The 16,928-nt window shown below is 39.8% G+C and overlaps 1 protein-coding gene across 7 annotated transcripts in view; it reads left to right on the forward strand.

Annotated features, from left to right (window-relative positions):
* Nucleotides 1-16,928, forward strand: part of PTPRO (protein tyrosine phosphatase receptor type O) — a 242,538-nt gene that overhangs the window by 150,457 nt on the left and 75,153 nt on the right. For all 7 annotated transcript variants that reach the window (XM_065567442.1, XM_042849088.2, XM_005287510.5 and 4 more), the window contains 2 exons: nucleotides 4,521-4,794; nucleotides 14,650-14,808. In XM_065567442.1, coding sequence (XP_065423514.1) covers nucleotides 4,737-4,794; nucleotides 14,650-14,808 — 217 coding nt within the window. In that variant the 5' untranslated portion in view covers nucleotides 4,521-4,736. The remainder of the gene's footprint in view (nucleotides 1-4,520; nucleotides 4,795-14,649; nucleotides 14,809-16,928) is intronic.

Below are 16,928 nucleotides of genomic sequence, written 5' to 3' on the forward strand. Positions count from 1 at the left end.
CAAAAGCACAAAACCAATATCCGCCAGTAACCACCTTCTCATACAGAGAGAGAGAACATCACACATTGGCCCACTCTTTTAGAAACATTAGAAAATCAGACTGCATATGCAAGACGGGAGAAAAATGACCTAAGTTTTCACATCAATTTTTGAGTCCTGTATTCTGATCTATCATCTGTCCCTGCATTTTGAAATCAGAACCTGAGTGTCAGAACCAAAGGTCAGAAATTGTTGAAGAAGGCCATGCAATGCTTGTAATGTATAGAACAGATGTCACTCAAAAATGTGCATCATGCAGGGTATAGTTTAAAGCATATGGGCGCAGGTGTGTGAGGCAGGGTGATTACCTCTTTTACAAACTCACTGGCAGCTGTTTGCTTCAGTGATCACTCACTTAGAATTCATTATTGTCTGCATCTGAATCTTACCACTGGTAACAGTAGCAACTTACTGTGAGGATTTTTATATAGTGTGCCTCAGTTATGTTATGATGATCGTATGAGAGTTATGTAGGGGGGGTCACCTGGCTGTCAGATGGGTGGAATTTACGATCACGTCCAGCACACCTTGTGATGGGAAAAATTTTAATAAAATATAGTTTGGTGCAGTTAGTACAACACCCATATACATATCAAAGAATAAAATCGCACCAAATATGATTGACACTTATAAGCATATAATTATATGCTGAGTCTATATACAAATGCAATTATATCATTAATTTCCAGCGGTGCTTTATTAGCACCACCAGTAACCTAAACTACGATTAATATGAGGAACTATGGTTTAAACTGTAATTGCCTGCCTTAAATTGCCTTTGGGGGGGAGGGATAGCTCAGTGGTTTGAGCATTGGCCTGCTAAACCCAGGGTTGTGAGTTCAATCCTTGAGGGGGCCACTTAGGGATCTGGGGCAAAATCAGTACTTGGTCCTGCTAGTGAAGGCAGGGGGCTGGACTCCATGACCTTTCAAGGTCCCTTCCAGTTCTAGGAGATAGGATATCTCCATTATTAAAAAAAAAAAAATACCGATTTTCAATAGGGCTTTTTGTTTGTTTCTTTCTTTTAAATGTATAGCAAGAAGTTAGGCCAGGGGATTGGGGACGGTGCTGGGATAGGTTCTGGTTAGAAGTGAGGAAGCCAGAGTATCTTTAGGGATAGCAGAGTTTACCTTATCTACCGAAGCATGGGCCTAAGTTAGGTATATGAGTAGTTCTATTGACTTCAAACCCCATTGACTTCAATGGGATTACTCACATGCTTCATGTTAGATACATGGTTAAGTGACTTGGCAACTTGATCAGTCTATAAGTACCTACAAGGGGAACGAATATTTAATGATGGGCTCTTCAGTCTTGCAGAGAAAGATCTAACACAGTCCAATGGCTGGAGGTTGAAGCTAGATAAATTCATAAGGGAAATAAATGCAAATTTTTAACAGTGAGGGTAATTAACCATTAGAATTGCTGTCCAAGGGTTGTGCTGGATTCTCCATCACTAGCAATTTTAAAATCAAGATTGGATGTTTTTCTAAAAGATATGCGCTAGTTCAAACAGAAATAAAGGGAAATCCTATGACCTGTGTTATTACAGGAGCTCAGATGAGACCACAGTGGTCCCTTGTGGGTATATAATCTATTAATCAGGACCATAATTCCTTATTTAGTCTTAGAATAAAGTTACTCTTTCTGTGATTCTTTGTGAAGAGACAGGCACATCCGTGTTTCATGGAGACCAACTTTATGGACACTTCCTTGATGTCCCATGGGGCTGGGTTAGAGGGATGTAGTAGGAATAATTTAAAATGTTGATGGGGGGGAGGATGAAATCCCAAATCCCCCCCCCCCCTCGTTTTGTTGTTGTTGTTGCTTTTTTGTTTGTTTCTGGGTTTTTTTGACCAGCTCTAAAATGTAATCCCTAATCCTGCAATTGGATCCTGTGTGAGTCAGATTGCAGGACTGGGGTTTTAGGCAAAGACATGTATGGTTAGCCCTATTGACTTCAAAAGGTAAGCATATCAATCCAAATGGAGAACAGGTAAGCATTTGTAAGTCTTCATGTGTAAGTCTTTGCAGGGTTGGGACCTCAGACTGTAAACTCTTTGGGGCAATGACTATGCCATCTGCAAAGTGTAATAAACTTTTGCCATAACATATTAATTCCTAATAATATGTTGTGTGTATCATTTTAAAGTCCTAAAATTACTTAAAAGGATTTTAGGATTAGAGATTGGAACCAAAGTGCAAACATCAAATCAAAATCTGGAACTGATGTTTATCCCAGGTTTGGGTCCAGGTTACATCCATTATAGAGAAAGACCAATGCTGCAGTTTGTGTCCAGCTCTAAAGTCTCTCAGCTTTTTTAGGAACAAGTCTCCTGGCCCATCCCTATCTATATGGAGACAGATTAAGGCAATCTGTGGCTCTAGGTTCACCTTGACATAGGGGCCAGTTTGTGATTTCACCCTCACAGCACTGATCCTACATTGTGACCCCTCCCCTAGTTGGAGTGGCAGTAGCTGATGGGCTCCTCCCTTCCCATAGATACAGGGGCAGCAACTTGAGCCTTTCCCTCCTTCTGCAGCAGCAGTAGAAGCACCACTTCTTTTGAGAGCAGCAGGGGCAACACAGACTTCTTAAGAGGCAGGGGAACTCCCACAGTATTTACTCCAGTAACCTTGGTGTATCATTGTGGGTATGTGGGTGAGCTAGCCCATTTCACTTTTCTCACACAATTCCCTCCTTGAGAGGTGGTAGTGGAGGGGTTCCCCAGAATAGAAGGTCTAGAAGTTAACATCCCATTGTACAGGGTAGTTCACACCTCTCTGAGCTATTGTTTCAGCCTCTCTACAGACTCAGGGCCTGCAACTGTACTCAGGATCTGAAACCCAGTTTGCCATTTTGTAGGACCTCCACTTTCTGTAGTACTTAATGTTGATGGTTTCAACCTCCGTTCTCTACTATATACAATGTTGCCAACTCTTGCAAATTTATCACCAGCTTTCAGATATTTGGTATTCTTCTTCAAACCCCAGCTCCTGGAATAATTTCATTTTGCAATAACCTCCGCTTTAATTTGTAGAAAAATAAGTTTCTAGCCCTCATGATTGTGGAGAAAAGCTTGAAAAAAGCTTGAGCCAAAACCCAGAAGGCAAATTAATAATAATTAATAATAAAAATGTTTATTATTTTTGAAAATCTCATGATTCTTAAGCCAATCTTATGATTTTGGGGGGCCTGACTCCTGATTTTTGAATGCCTGAGGTTGGCAATACTGCATCTGTAAAAGGGGTGGAGGGGAAGGGAGAAGGAAGAAAAAAGAGAAGTAACCACTGCTGTAAAGATTAATCTTTTCTTCTAATTAATTACAGCAGTTATGTTCGGAATTCCTGTAGAGAACAAGTGCTGCTTGCTGACAGCTGGCTTGCAATTAATAAAAGGAAAAGGTTTTTCAGCTGGCAGTGACTTTATATGCTCATGATATAGGAAAACAAGATTAAATCTCTCAATTTTTTTCTTAACTGCATATGAAAGAAACATTTAAAATGAAATGACTTAACTTAGGAAATGAAAAAGCAGTGACTGACAAGAGTTCCTATTCCCTCATGTCCCAGACACTAATGAAAGCTTTTGAGATGCAAAGATAAGGCCTGATACTGAGAGGTGCTAAGCACCCAGTGAATGCTTAGACAGGACTTTCTGAGAGTGCTTGGTCAGTTCTTATATCACAGAAATCTTCCCTCAGCTGCACATTCTTGCCATTTCCCAAGATCAGGCCTATAGTCAGGGTCACCGAGAGCGGGTTCGGGCCCTGGTGAAAAAAAAATTTCGGGCCCCCCAGCAAGGGCAGACTGGCTAAACAGGACTGACGGGGGGGGGCGGGGAAGCCGGGCCCCGGGCCCCCTTCCGGACCGCCGGGCCCCGGTAATTTGTACCAGCTTCTCCCCTCCCTCCTCTCATCGGCCCTGCCTACAGTGCCCTGCTTCTGGATAATAAAGACATTTCCATTGACCCTACTGTCCTCAATAGTATTGTTTGCAGCTTTTTCTAAAATCCTTCTTCACCTGGTATCCCCCTTTCATCCCTGCCCCTACTAAAAGAAACAACAAACAAAAAACCCCACCATCAACCAGCAACCCGTGAGGTGAAAAGGGCAATTCAGGCTGCATATCAGAAATAGTCTTCCCAGGGAAACAGCAGAGTTTTCGGGACATTGAAAGCTGGACTAGTCATAGCATTGGAAAATATACTGTAGGGAACAATCTTGCATTGGCAGATGGATTTGCCTAATAATCATGTAGCATTAACTTTGGGCTTTGGGTCAGGTCCTAAAAAGATTGCAAGAATTTTGCAAACTAACCCTCTCGTGGAATGAAATTCTTATTTATCATCCCACTGGGATCAGGCACAGAAATGCCACAGGAATGAGTGTGGTGTAAATACCTAAACGTGTAGATAAAAGTGAAATTGCTGATGATACCCTGGATTTTCCTTTAGTATCTCTTCTTTTATTGTCTTGTAGAATGCAGCACCTTTCCAAGTTACTGTCCGAGATGACAACTGCATTGTAGTGTCGTTGGAGGAGTCTGATGTAGTGAGCTCGTCCTTTGTGTACGTTGTGAAGATAACTGGTGAATCCAAGAACTACTTTTTCCAGTTTGAAGAATTCAACAGCACTTTACCTTCCCCTGTGGTTTTCAATGCCAGTTATCATGGCCTTTATTACATAGTGACTCTGATGGTGGTGAATTCCAACATGGTTTCCAAACCAGTGAGATCGATCACTGTGTTAACCAGTAAGTAGCAACTTATTCAGTTTCTCTTTTTCTTCTTTGTGTGTGAGTCACTCCAAAGATAATTCTGTGCAGAGGTTGAACTACATTAAAAAAGACCTGATTGGGTTGTGGGGAGGACTAGGAGCAAAGGCTCTGAAGTCTTGGGTAGAAGGAAGAGAGCAGCTGTAGAGACTACCTGGGTAGCCCAGCCCATAAAAAGTCTGGAAAGGGGCACCCCCAGGCTCATCTGGGGTACTCCTTCCCTGAGCAGGTGGGCCAGGGAAGCTCCTTTCTAGGCTGGGCAGAACAGATGAGCCATTTCCAGAACCCTAAGCCAACCCTGAAAACCTGCCTAAATATATTTGATGGAAATTTCTCACCTTTTTATGTGCGTATATACATACTATGATCCAGACTGTGGTCTGTGACCTAAAAAGTACTCGCTGACAGTCCAGTGAGAGCTGCCTGGTCATGTGGTGTTGGCTCTTTTGCTGTAGCTGTCACATGGATGTTGTTTGATCATGAATGGGAGGTGAGGTGCTCTATGCAGTTGTGACTGGGAAGCCAGGTGGTCACTGTGACAATCTCCCACCAAGTTGGAACATCTCAAAGTTTTTGTAGCATGGACCACCTTTTAGTAACCCCTCTTTTAAGAAGTTTGTTTGTGTTGACATTGTTAGGATTCATCTACCATAAACAGGGCAGGGAGGTCTGATTGCATTTAGTCCATCCTCACATCATGATGGGAATTTCAAAATTCAATGATGGGAAGTTCAAAACAAAAAGACGTTTTCATTCAAAATATCCAAAGGATTTGATTTTTTGGATTATTTTGTGGGGGCGGGGGAAGCAGATGGGCTGAAACAATTAAGCAAAAATGACATGAATTTGCAAACTTTTTCAGTATTGCCAAATCTGTCTTTTTTTGCTTGGGAAACAAATTCAGAAGAAATGTTTTTCCAGTACTATTCCCAGTACAGTGTCTGCTGCTGCTGCTTTGGCAGAGAAATAAGTCTGAACTTACAAATTTAGTAAAAGATAAACAGAGTTTCCTGGGATGAAGTAAAGACAGATCTGTAACCTAAGGACATTTGCCCTGCTGAAAGTCAAAGGTTTGCTCTAAACAATGCAGATGTAAGAACTTCTCAAAGAAAAGGTTGCAAGAATCCTTCTTAATGGAAAGCATGGGCCACCTAAGTATATGGGTTGCTACTAGTTCCCCTTATAATAGCATAGCCTTCTCAAGAAGGTCTTTTAATTGAGGAGAGGGATGTTTCAATTATGGGATTTGTTCAGGAAAAGTCTGATATTGTGGCAACCTGTAAAGTAATTAGGATCGATTCATATTTTTCCATGTGTCATATGTTCTCTGTCTGTTAAATATCATTGGCTTAGTGTGACCATGTGAAAAATAGCTTTATCTAATCTGTTTTTATCTATGACTTAAAGAAGTGACATGCTGCTGCCAGGATCCTGGAGCAAATTCATCCTGATGCAACTCCATTGACTTCTGTCAAGTTACACCAGCTACAAACTGGCCCTATGTGTTGGACTGCCATGAGATAAATCAAGCTATGTGGCCGATGATGCGTGACTCTTTGAGATAAATGATGTTGACTGCAATTAGTCCCAAGGCTGTCCTTAAACATTTCAGAACAGTTCTTCTAGGCTTACTGATACTTGCAGAAGTGTCTGTGAAGTGGCCCTACATACCACTATCGTCTTTCATCCCAATTCTGTGCTAAGGCAACTGAGAGCAGAGTATGGGGAAGGGGGCTTTTCCCCTCAGGGATCCACAGAAAAGCTCTCTCTATTGAGAACTCTCTGCTTTCCAATACAATATTCCTACGAGCTGATTTCCTTTCCCTATCCTAGTTCCTTCTGTGATGTTCTTCTCTCAGCAGGTGGACAAAAAAGAAAAAAAAGTAATCTCTCTTCACAGGGTGAAATCTCACCCCGCTGAAGTCTGACAGAATTTTTGCTGCATTCATCAAAGGCTTCTGTCTAGGAAGAAAAAGATTGTTCAGGAGGAAAAGACATCAGAATTTTTTTTTCTGCCACATAGGGCTGTCATCTTTAACTTGGACCTTCTCTGTGAGATCAAATGGGGTTTGTTTTCAAAGAGAAAGTAGTGTCGATATCCAACAGTGCTTCTTGCTGCAGTGAAAATGTTGGGATGGATGTCAGAAAGTTTGATGCTAGTAAAAAAGGAACAGTTTGCCAGTTTCACTTATTGTGAATATGTTCACATGTCCCTAGTTAGAATGGTTGCAGGACTTTCTCATTACTAGTCAAAACTCCACAGAACATAGAGCTTCTGGTGTCTTTAGCATCATATATGCATGTATTATTTGGATTCTATAGTCCACATATTTGGAGACTGTAGCAGGGCCCAATGATTGCTATACCTGAACTCGCAGCCTTAAATTTAGTGAACTGAGCAGATCCAATCTGTTGCCAATCTACTTTGGATTGTGATTTCATCAGAGAGAGCAGAACTGGCTACGATCTGCCCTTAGATGGGAGACCTGTAAGACAGAATGTGGTAGTGGTGATAAGAAGGTGTCACTCTTCCTGCTGATTCAGTACTGAACCAGTGTTCAATATGGTGTTGTTGGACACATTACTGCTGAAGAAGAGGTAAAATTGAGATCCTGACCACTTGTCATGAAAAACATCCCATGACAGTTTTTACAAGAGTAGGTGTGTTAACCCTGGTGTCCTGGCCAAATTCCAGCAAGAATAATTGTGTATATCTAGCCTTAATCTCCCCCTGGAGTCTGAACTCGATAAGGTTAAAAAATAATAGTGATGTGTGATGCTGTGGTGCTGTTTAAAGACTACTTCCTTCTGCTCTTAAAGTGGTGGCTTTTCATTGAAGGGTGAGGTGATTCCTGGATTTATAATGTGTATTGAGTATTTTGGAATCTGAAAGAAAGCTGCTAGCTAAGGGTACATCTACATTGTGATCACATCTCAGGTAAGCATCCCCACCCTAGCTTCAGTGTAGCTAGCATGGCTAAAAATAGAAGTGAATTCACAGAGTGAGTATGTATCTAGGATTCTGGGTTGGCTTGTGCAGTCTGTGCCACTACATCTTCTCTGCTATTTTTAGCCATGCTAACTAGATTACTCTAGGGCCGGGGGGATGCTTACCTGAGGTGTCATCACATCTCTGATTGCTGTGTCGACATGTGCTAAGTCCCAGTTAGTTATATAGTAGTTTTGGAAGCAATAAAGAAAGTAACTCTAAAACCAGTTACTAAAACCCCTCACCCATGTCCCACCCTTTTCCAGTCAGGAGACTTGATTTTATTTAGAGTCTAATGATATTCAGTGAGCTTTATTCTGAGACAGCCTTGCTAGGCTGAGTTACATCAGTGCTGTCTAGTTTTTTGACTCCGTATTGATTTGCTTTTTTGTTGTGAGGTTAATCCCATTGAGAGAACAAGCTTTACACATTTAAAGGAGTAGAGAAGGCAGCATGCCGCAAAATTACCATGTGCCTCTCTGTAAAAAAGCAACAACTTGTATTTCAACTGGGAAATTAAATCAGGACACATGGTACCATTAAGAACTGCTCTGCTTGATATTTGTTTTGCCCTGTAACTAGAAGATTAGGGTTGTAAAATATCTTAGCTTTCCAAAAGCCACTGACTACTCATGGGAAAACTTTGAAAAAATAGTTTGTATAAAGAGAATTCTGCCCTTAGATCTTTTTCTTTTCTTCCTTCCTCCCTAGTGCCCTATAGCTGTACCTTTTGGGGACTGTAATTTCATCAGTTCTTAGAAAGTAATCCATATTGGAACTGGTTAATACTTGAATGTCAAAGTAGATGCTGCAGGAAATGGCACTATTGATTCAGTAGATGCCATTCTTCCCTCCAAAGCTTCATAGAATCTGTGCCGTAGAGGAGGTTGGGTGCTGTCTCTCAGATGAAATGTAAAACTTTTTGAAAGAGTTTTTGGGTTGTGTTAAACATGGAGGCCCCAATTTTGATATCTCTCATCTCTAAGGTGTACTAAGTTGGGCCCATAGAATTTGAGGCACCCCAAATCACTAGTCACACTGGAACATTCCAGTCGGTATCTCTGCTTAAATTCTCCATACAGTTGCGATGGTGTTCTTCATTACCTATCCGAAATCTTAATGTGATGTTGCTGCATACATTAAATAGCTGCTGCATTTCACCCCAGAGGTGGCTGCATTTTAGTGATGGAACAAAATGGAGCTGTTATCCTGGTTGGGGCATATAGGCAATAACATGATACAAATAAATAATAATTTGATTCTGCAGAAACTTATGCCTGTTGATAATTTATTTATGTCAGTAGCCCCATTAACTTCAAATGGGACTACTTGTGTGCAAAATTACACCACATGTGAGAACATGTCAGCAGTATGGTGGCCTTACTTTCGTAAAAATGCTCTTGGATTCTTCTCTATGGAATATAAATGTCAGTCGTTAATCTATTTTTGGGTGCAATGGGTAAGGGAGTTAATCCCTGGCCCATTTCTAGGAACCATGTGTAATACTTCATCCACCTTAGCATGGCAACCCATAATGAATTCAGAATGTAGGGCATGCAGATTTACGAACATTAAAAAGCAATTTATTTGGGAAATTTGGTTGGAGGGTGGAGGTAATATTCAATGTACAGGGTTTTTTTCTTGGTTTGAAACAGCTGTATAAAACTTTAATGTGACTGGCACTGACTGGAGGCTTTCTGGAGGCTTTAGCATCTGAAATTGGTCTAGGTTTTGAGAAGGAGGTTTGCAACTTCCATTATTCTCACATGCCATTTGCATAATGCAGGTAACAGATTAAATACAAAAGGGCAAGGGAGTCCAGGCGAAATGATGACGTTAAAATTTCAATAGACAAAAGGAGAAATTGGTTGCTATGGGAGCAGCAGATTCTCAGACCTACAGAAGAAACACAATTGTGTGCATCCTAAACACAAGCAGGCTATTTAAAGTTCAGGTATGGGTGGAGGTCCTGATCCTGCAAACTGCTGTGCACGGGCATAATATACTATGAGAATCTAAAAATGAAAGGACACTGTATGTGAATACATTTATTAAATCTTATTTAAAAGAGACACTGAAATCCTCTATGCCCAAGTGTAGGTTTTAGCACTTCAAAAAAATTATTTTTGTGCCACAAATAAAACCTTAAGATTTATAGAATATTGTATTATTTTTAGAATATGGAATGCAAATGGAATGCATAGGGTGAGAGACACTGTTCTAAAATATTCCTTTGACGTGTTGGAAACCCAAGCACTTTGGCATCTTTCTAATACAACTGTTTTAGGTATTTGTTAAGGGTCATTGAAGGAAATTGAAAGATTGGGTGCTAGATTGGGCCCTAAATGCTGAGAGAGCAGGGAAGTGAAACTGACCAGTCACTAATTTCATTCTTCACATAGTGTGATAAATTAAATGCATATGATGAAAAGGAAAATAGTATACATATTTATTAAGCTTTAATAACCTAGAGAGTTGCTAGTAACCCAAGTTATGAGAAATTAAAAACAGAACATTATTTTTATCTATAGAGTGTCCCTGTAATTTCATAGTGTGAAATTGGCTTAGATTAGGAGACTTGGTGCCAGAGGGAATAGGCTGATGGGAGATGCTCTGAATTCCATGTTCTCACTCACATTACTGTGCTAGCATCTTTCTCAAGCCAAAGAGAGAGGAAGATAAATGAAACATAACAGCAGGAAAGGCAATCCATAGCATCTTCCACTTAATTCAATCATAGTCTAATTAAATCAAAACATCAGGAACCAAAATAATTTGAATTAAAAATGAATACAACTTCTACCCTTTATTTGATTTGTCCTAGGAAGAAATAACTGGATAATTCAATCACTGACTTGGAAAGTTGCCATAATTATTACAATAATAGGAAGGCCAAAATCTGAATGAGATAATAGAAGAAAGAGCCCAAGGCAAACCCACGATAGTGAAAGATGACTTGCAGCTAAGAGTTGTACAGTTCAGACGTTGTTATTGATATTTTAAGCACTATCATGTGTAAGAGCTCTTATATGCACCCTGTGGTCATGTGGATAACCAGATCAGCCACTTATTTCAGTTGAAGAGATGGGAATAGACTCAATAGAAAGAAGATGGAAGGCTTTGTATTTTGTGACCTGCTTTTGCTGTTATCTATTTCTGGGCTATTAAATCAGGAGTTGTCAGCAATATTTTTCATGGACTCCACACACTATAATATGTACTGGTGTTTGAGAGTCCTGGAGATTCAGTTTGAATAAGTAGTAGGTATTCAAATGTGTGGATGTTTAGCTGCAGTAGGTCAATGCTTTTTGGTATAGAAAATAGTCTCATCTCATGGGATTTTTCACTCTATTTTCCAAGAAGACCAGTATTCTCTGATTTCAACTAGGACAGAAATGCCAAACTCACTGCCTTCTTTCTAGAAATTTGTGACTTCTGCTTCCTGTCCCAGCTGAATCAAGAAATCTGAGACCACCTCAAACAAGAAATCATCATATTCTCCCAAACACTGAAAGAGAAAAATCAGGAAAGTCACATGGAAATCATGCAAGAAATCCAAAACTATTATTAAAAAACAAAAAACAAACAAACAAACAAAACCCTTGTGACATCCATCCATCCAACACAAAAACAGAAAGTGGGACCAACTAAAACTACTCCACGACCTACAGAATACCACCTCCGGGAGAAACAGTGGCACCAGTACTCACTACACGTACACTACATGACACCCAAACATCATGATAAACCTAAGTGGAACTGGATTATCTGTACTCTCTTAGGGACTCCATCACAGAACCTGATACTATATTAATATGTGAAGTACTAGAAGAGTTCTTCCACCAACTCCACCTCAAAGAATTATTTCACAACAATGACAACACCACTCACAATTACCATGTCCCCACCTATAATCATAAAAAAAAAGTAATCTGACTGGACACCACAGAGTGGACAAAACCACATTTTTGATCATTACATCGATTGCTTTAGGAAAAGAATTGACTGAAATCCTTAAAAAAAAGTCACATTACATCTACCACAATCTCTCCACCGATGAGGGGACAGCTATGCTATACAGTCACTGAAATCTAATCACCAGTTAGCAATCAAACCAGCAGACAAAGAGGGCACCATCATAGTCCTCAACTGTGATGACTATGTTAACAAGGCCAACCGACAACTCTCCGACATCACCTACTATGAAGAAATCAGAGAAGACCTCATGCCATAATTTACCCAGGGATTTCAGGATAACATAAAATTCTTCCCCAAAGAACTCCAAGAAAAACTCAACAAACTCATCCCCCACAAGCCCACTCCAAGGACCTTGTACATGATTGCTAAGATACAAGGGAACCCAAGCAGACCCATCGTGTCTGGCCACAGCGCTCTACTGAAGGAATATTGGAACTCATAGAAACTATCCTCAAAACACTCACCATGCAAACGGCCAGATTCCTCTAGGACACAACTGACTTCCTCCACAAACTCTGCATCATTAACAGTCTCCCTTAGAACACCATCCGTGCCACCATGGATGTCACTTCCCTATACATCAACATCCCTCACCATGGCAGCACAGCTATCTTCCTCAAATATTCACGAGACAATGAACAAGCCTCAGATATCCACTGCAAACACATTACCAAACCCATCCATTTCATTCTCACCCATAACAATTTTACATTCAACAACAAACACTTTGTCCAAACCATGGGAAAGCCATGGATAGTAGGTTGGCTCCCCATTATGCCAACTTCTTCATGGGCCACCTTGGCTTGTTTTTTAATCTGTTTGAACTGGTTGATCTGGCAGAAGGTAGTAATGAGGACAGATGATCTTGTCATTAAGGTACTGTACTGGTACTAGCTCTGCAGTCTTTGACTAATCATTTAATATCTCTGTGCCTTAGTAAAATAGAGATTATACTTCTTTTCTCCAACCCTTTATCTTTGCTATTTAGATTGTAAGCCCTTTAGGGAAAGGAATATCTCTTACTAGTGTTTTATATAGGGCCTAGCACAATGGGGCCTTGATCTCAGTTGTTGGGCCATCTAGGTGCTGCTGTAGTACAAATAATAATAATTGGTACTGAACATCTGGTATTTTTCAGTCTGTGTCCAACAAGTATTGGAGAGCTAAAAAGCCTAGATCATAAGTGTAGAAGCAATTACTGAGAACATTGGGTGTAAAGTGAATTATTAAAATGGTTGTGTGGAAAAACTCTGACTAAAAATGTTGTCCATTATTTGTATGTCTGGCCAAATCACACATTATGAAAGCATGTTGGAAAGTCTGTCCTAGCTGAGAAACATATGAAGCCATAGACTGATTTTGCAGGTAGCGAAAAATTTAACAAAATTGTGGCTCCAATATTATGAATACTGGACCAGAGTCTCATCTGATATAAACTGACATCATCATTGTGCAATCACCACAGAGTCACATCACAATGAACAATAAGCACAGCACACGAGAGTTATTGGCCAGCAATCTTCCTCTGCAATTAATGGAACTTTGCTGATTTATGAAAAACAGTTGAGGATCTGGGCCCAATTTTTCTTACTTTATAACAGGACTAGACAAAAGAAGGGCCAGTGCTGGAACTTGAAAAGACTAGGATTCAATTCTGTGCTCCACAGACTTCCTGTGTGACCTTGGGCAAGTCACTTAAACTCTGTGAGTCAGTTCCCCATCTGTAAAACAGGGGTGATAACAGGAGTATTCTGATAATAAACACACTGAAGATCATGAGACACTGAGATACTACGGTAATGGGGGCCATGTAAATACCTAAAATAGACAGACAGAAACAAGAACATATAAACATAGAAAGTAATATTTTTTTTTTTTACTCTAGAAGATACGAAAGTCTTGTGTTTCCTGCTTTGTCATTGCATTGATACCCTTTTGCTGTAGAGATGGGAATGAGCCGAAAAGTTCAGAACCACATCACGCTTATAAGCATCCCAAAGTAGAGCAGAGTGAAATTTTCTGACCAAAACTTTTTTCAGTGAAAAATTTAGGTTCAGCAATACAAAAACATTTTGCAATTTGACATTTTCAAAATTATGAACAACTTTTCATTCCAAAATTTCCAGTTATTTTATTTACAAAAATTTAAAACATTTAAAAAATGCTCAAAATCCTAATGAAACATTTCATTTTGGGTTGCACAAAATGTTTCATTTGAACCAAAACTGTTTTTTCCAACTTTCTAATTTGCTGAAAACTGAAAGTTTTCATTTTTGGTTTGATTTGAAACAACTTTTTCCAATCTTTTTATGAAATTGCCAGTGAACTGAAAAATTTGTTATTCACCCTGCTCTACCCTCAAATTTTTGTTTGTTTGTTTTTGTTTGTTTGTTTGTTTGTTTGTTTGTTTATAGTCAGGGCCCATCTTTGATCTGAAGACAAGTAATAAAGGTGAAATTCAATCAAATTGCATAGAGCCAGCACACAGACTATGCTCCGCTTACCTCCTATTTAAGCTTCAACTTTGAGGGCTTGAGTTGGACTTCAATGCTGCACAGGCTTTCTTCTGGCTCTCAGCATAGGGGTAAATTCATCCTCTGAGAGGAATAAGCTTTGTGGATAGTGAATGAGCTGGGGACACATGGACAGAAATTCTGGCCTCAGTGAAGTCAGTGGTGAGTTTGCCATTGTCTTCATCAAGGCCAGGATTTTAACCAATGCATCTAAGAATTTCTATGCCATATGGAAGTGGATAATGTGATTTCTTAGGGGGGTAAAATTAGGTAAAAGCTTCTCTCTCCTTTTCTGTATGCCTAAAAATGTTCCTTTCTTCCCCTTTTCTGCTTGTTTCTTTGTATGTCTTTTAGAACCTCTTCCCATAAGCAGCGTTTCTATCTATGACTACAAACCATCTCCAGAAACAGGAGTGTTGTTTGAAATTCAGTATCCAGAGAAGTACAATGTTTTCACCAGAGTAAACATAAGCTATTGGGAAGGCAAAGACTATAGAACAATGTTATACAAAGGTAGGAAGAAGAAAAAAACGATTGAAAACAATGCAAATATGGTTAATCTAAATATCTACCATCTATTGACACTTAATTTATTGCAGTTGAATCTACAGGAAAATAAAAAGGAGTGCCAAGTGACCTGTAGGTTTAAATAATTAGTGATTCTAATGATGTTATAACTACCTATTTAAATAGCCTATATGTTATAGAGAGGTAGTAGCCTCTCCGTAGTTGAGATGGCCACTCATCTTCAATTTTAAGCCCAATTCCCATCCTAGCTCTAAAATCCACAGAGAAAGGAATATTGTCCTCAGTACTGGTACATGAACACTGAGGTTGGATAGAATTTTCCCATTCAAACTGAAGTTAATTGGACAAGGGGTTCCCAATTTATGACACCTCAAAATAAAGGTGTTCACTGGAATCCAAAACGTGTTCTAATCTTTTCTTTTGGTGCTGTTCTGTAGCCAAAAAAGTCAGAAAGAAGGAGAGCTACAATGTAGTTTATAGAACTCATGTGGTGATATAGGGTGAAATTCTGGCCATATTGATGTCAGTGGCAAAAGCCAGGATTTCACCCCGAGTGCCCAAGACCAAAGATTAGTTGATTGAACAGCTAACTGTAGAAGTTATTATTGTTATGAATTGTAACATTGGAACGAGCTATTAGCTCAGAAAGGCTTAAAATGAGATAACAGTTGATTGACAAAGAGACATAAAACAATGGTCCTGACTGAAGACCACTAGCACTTCCTACACAAGCAGAGTGCCAGTGCCAGTGCTGCAGCTGCAGTAAAACCTCAGAGTGACGAACACCTCAGGACTGGAGGTTGTTTGTAACGCTAAACAAAACGTTACGGTGGCTCTTTCAAAAGTTTACAACTGAACATTGAGATAATACAGCTTTGAAACTTTACTATGCAGAAAAAAATGCTGCTTTCCCTTTTATTTTTTAAAATAGTTTACATTTAACATGATACTGTACTGTATTTGCTTTTGGGGTGGGGGAGGGCGGGTGGCGGTCTCTGCTGCTGCTTGAGTGTGTACTTCCGGTTCCAAATGCGGTGTGTGGTTGACTGGTCAGTTCATAACTCTGAGGTTCTACTGTATATCACAGCTCAGGAAATTATATTCTTCTGACAGAGCACATAAACGCTTCCTCGGGTGTCAAATGGAAAATAATTCTTCATTTCTTTCTTAACCTGTTGGGCAAGGTTGGTGTCTGTTCTCACAATCCATACCACAGCTAGGTCTGTTTCCGTGATAAGTGAATCTTTGGCAGGAACGGCTACAGTTGCTGCAAAACAGTTTCCATTATAAGATTTTTGTCTCCACTCATTCTTAAGTTTCTGAAATATTCACCTTTTGGGCTGAAATTTTCCAGGCTTAGACTCTCCTCCTAAAGGGGAAATATGCCTATGGAAAAGTGCCATCCCAATGAATGCGTTGGTAAAAAGATGTGTTTCATTGAGTTTTCAGCCAGCGTTGCAGAATCATCTGCAATTTACTGAATGTTACCCTGAAAGTATTTTGGGCTGGGAAAACGTAATCACATCTAACATTCCATGGCAATGTGATGACAATGAATCAGATCATATTCCACCTTCAGTTATGCTAGTTTAAATCTGAAGGTACTCCCATTGAATTAGTACTGTCTATAGTATCAGATGCAAATAAGCTTGTCCTGGGAGAATAACTCTGAAAGGTGACAAAAGGATATGGATATAGACACAGCCCCCAAAGGGTTAATCGTGTAGCTACCTTATTTGCTCAGAATTGCACAATAGCCTGCAGAATTGTCCTAACAAGCAAATGAATTTTATTGGATGCATAATACATAAAATCACTACGTAAGAATTGCCATGCAATGCTGTTCCAAGGGGTGGGGGAAGGAGAGAAATCAGCAGCAATATTTGTTGACTTCCTGGCTATGCTACTGCTATAAATAAATAAATGCACCCTGGCTTTTTATTTAATTATTTGAGGCAGGCATTAATCAGCCACAAAGCCCCCACCCCCAAATAGCCCTAATTCCCCTGACTCCCACATGCATTAAAGTTAGAGATTAACCCAGATCTCGTCATTACAAACTGAGCCCATTTCTGTTATGTGTACTATGAAAGTTGTCCACTGAC

The sequence above is a fragment of the Chrysemys picta genome, chromosome 1, assembly GCF_011386835.1.
Source record: "Chrysemys picta bellii isolate R12L10 chromosome 1, ASM1138683v2, whole genome shotgun sequence".
Classification (NCBI taxonomy): Eukaryota; Metazoa; Chordata; order Testudines; family Emydidae; genus Chrysemys; species Chrysemys picta.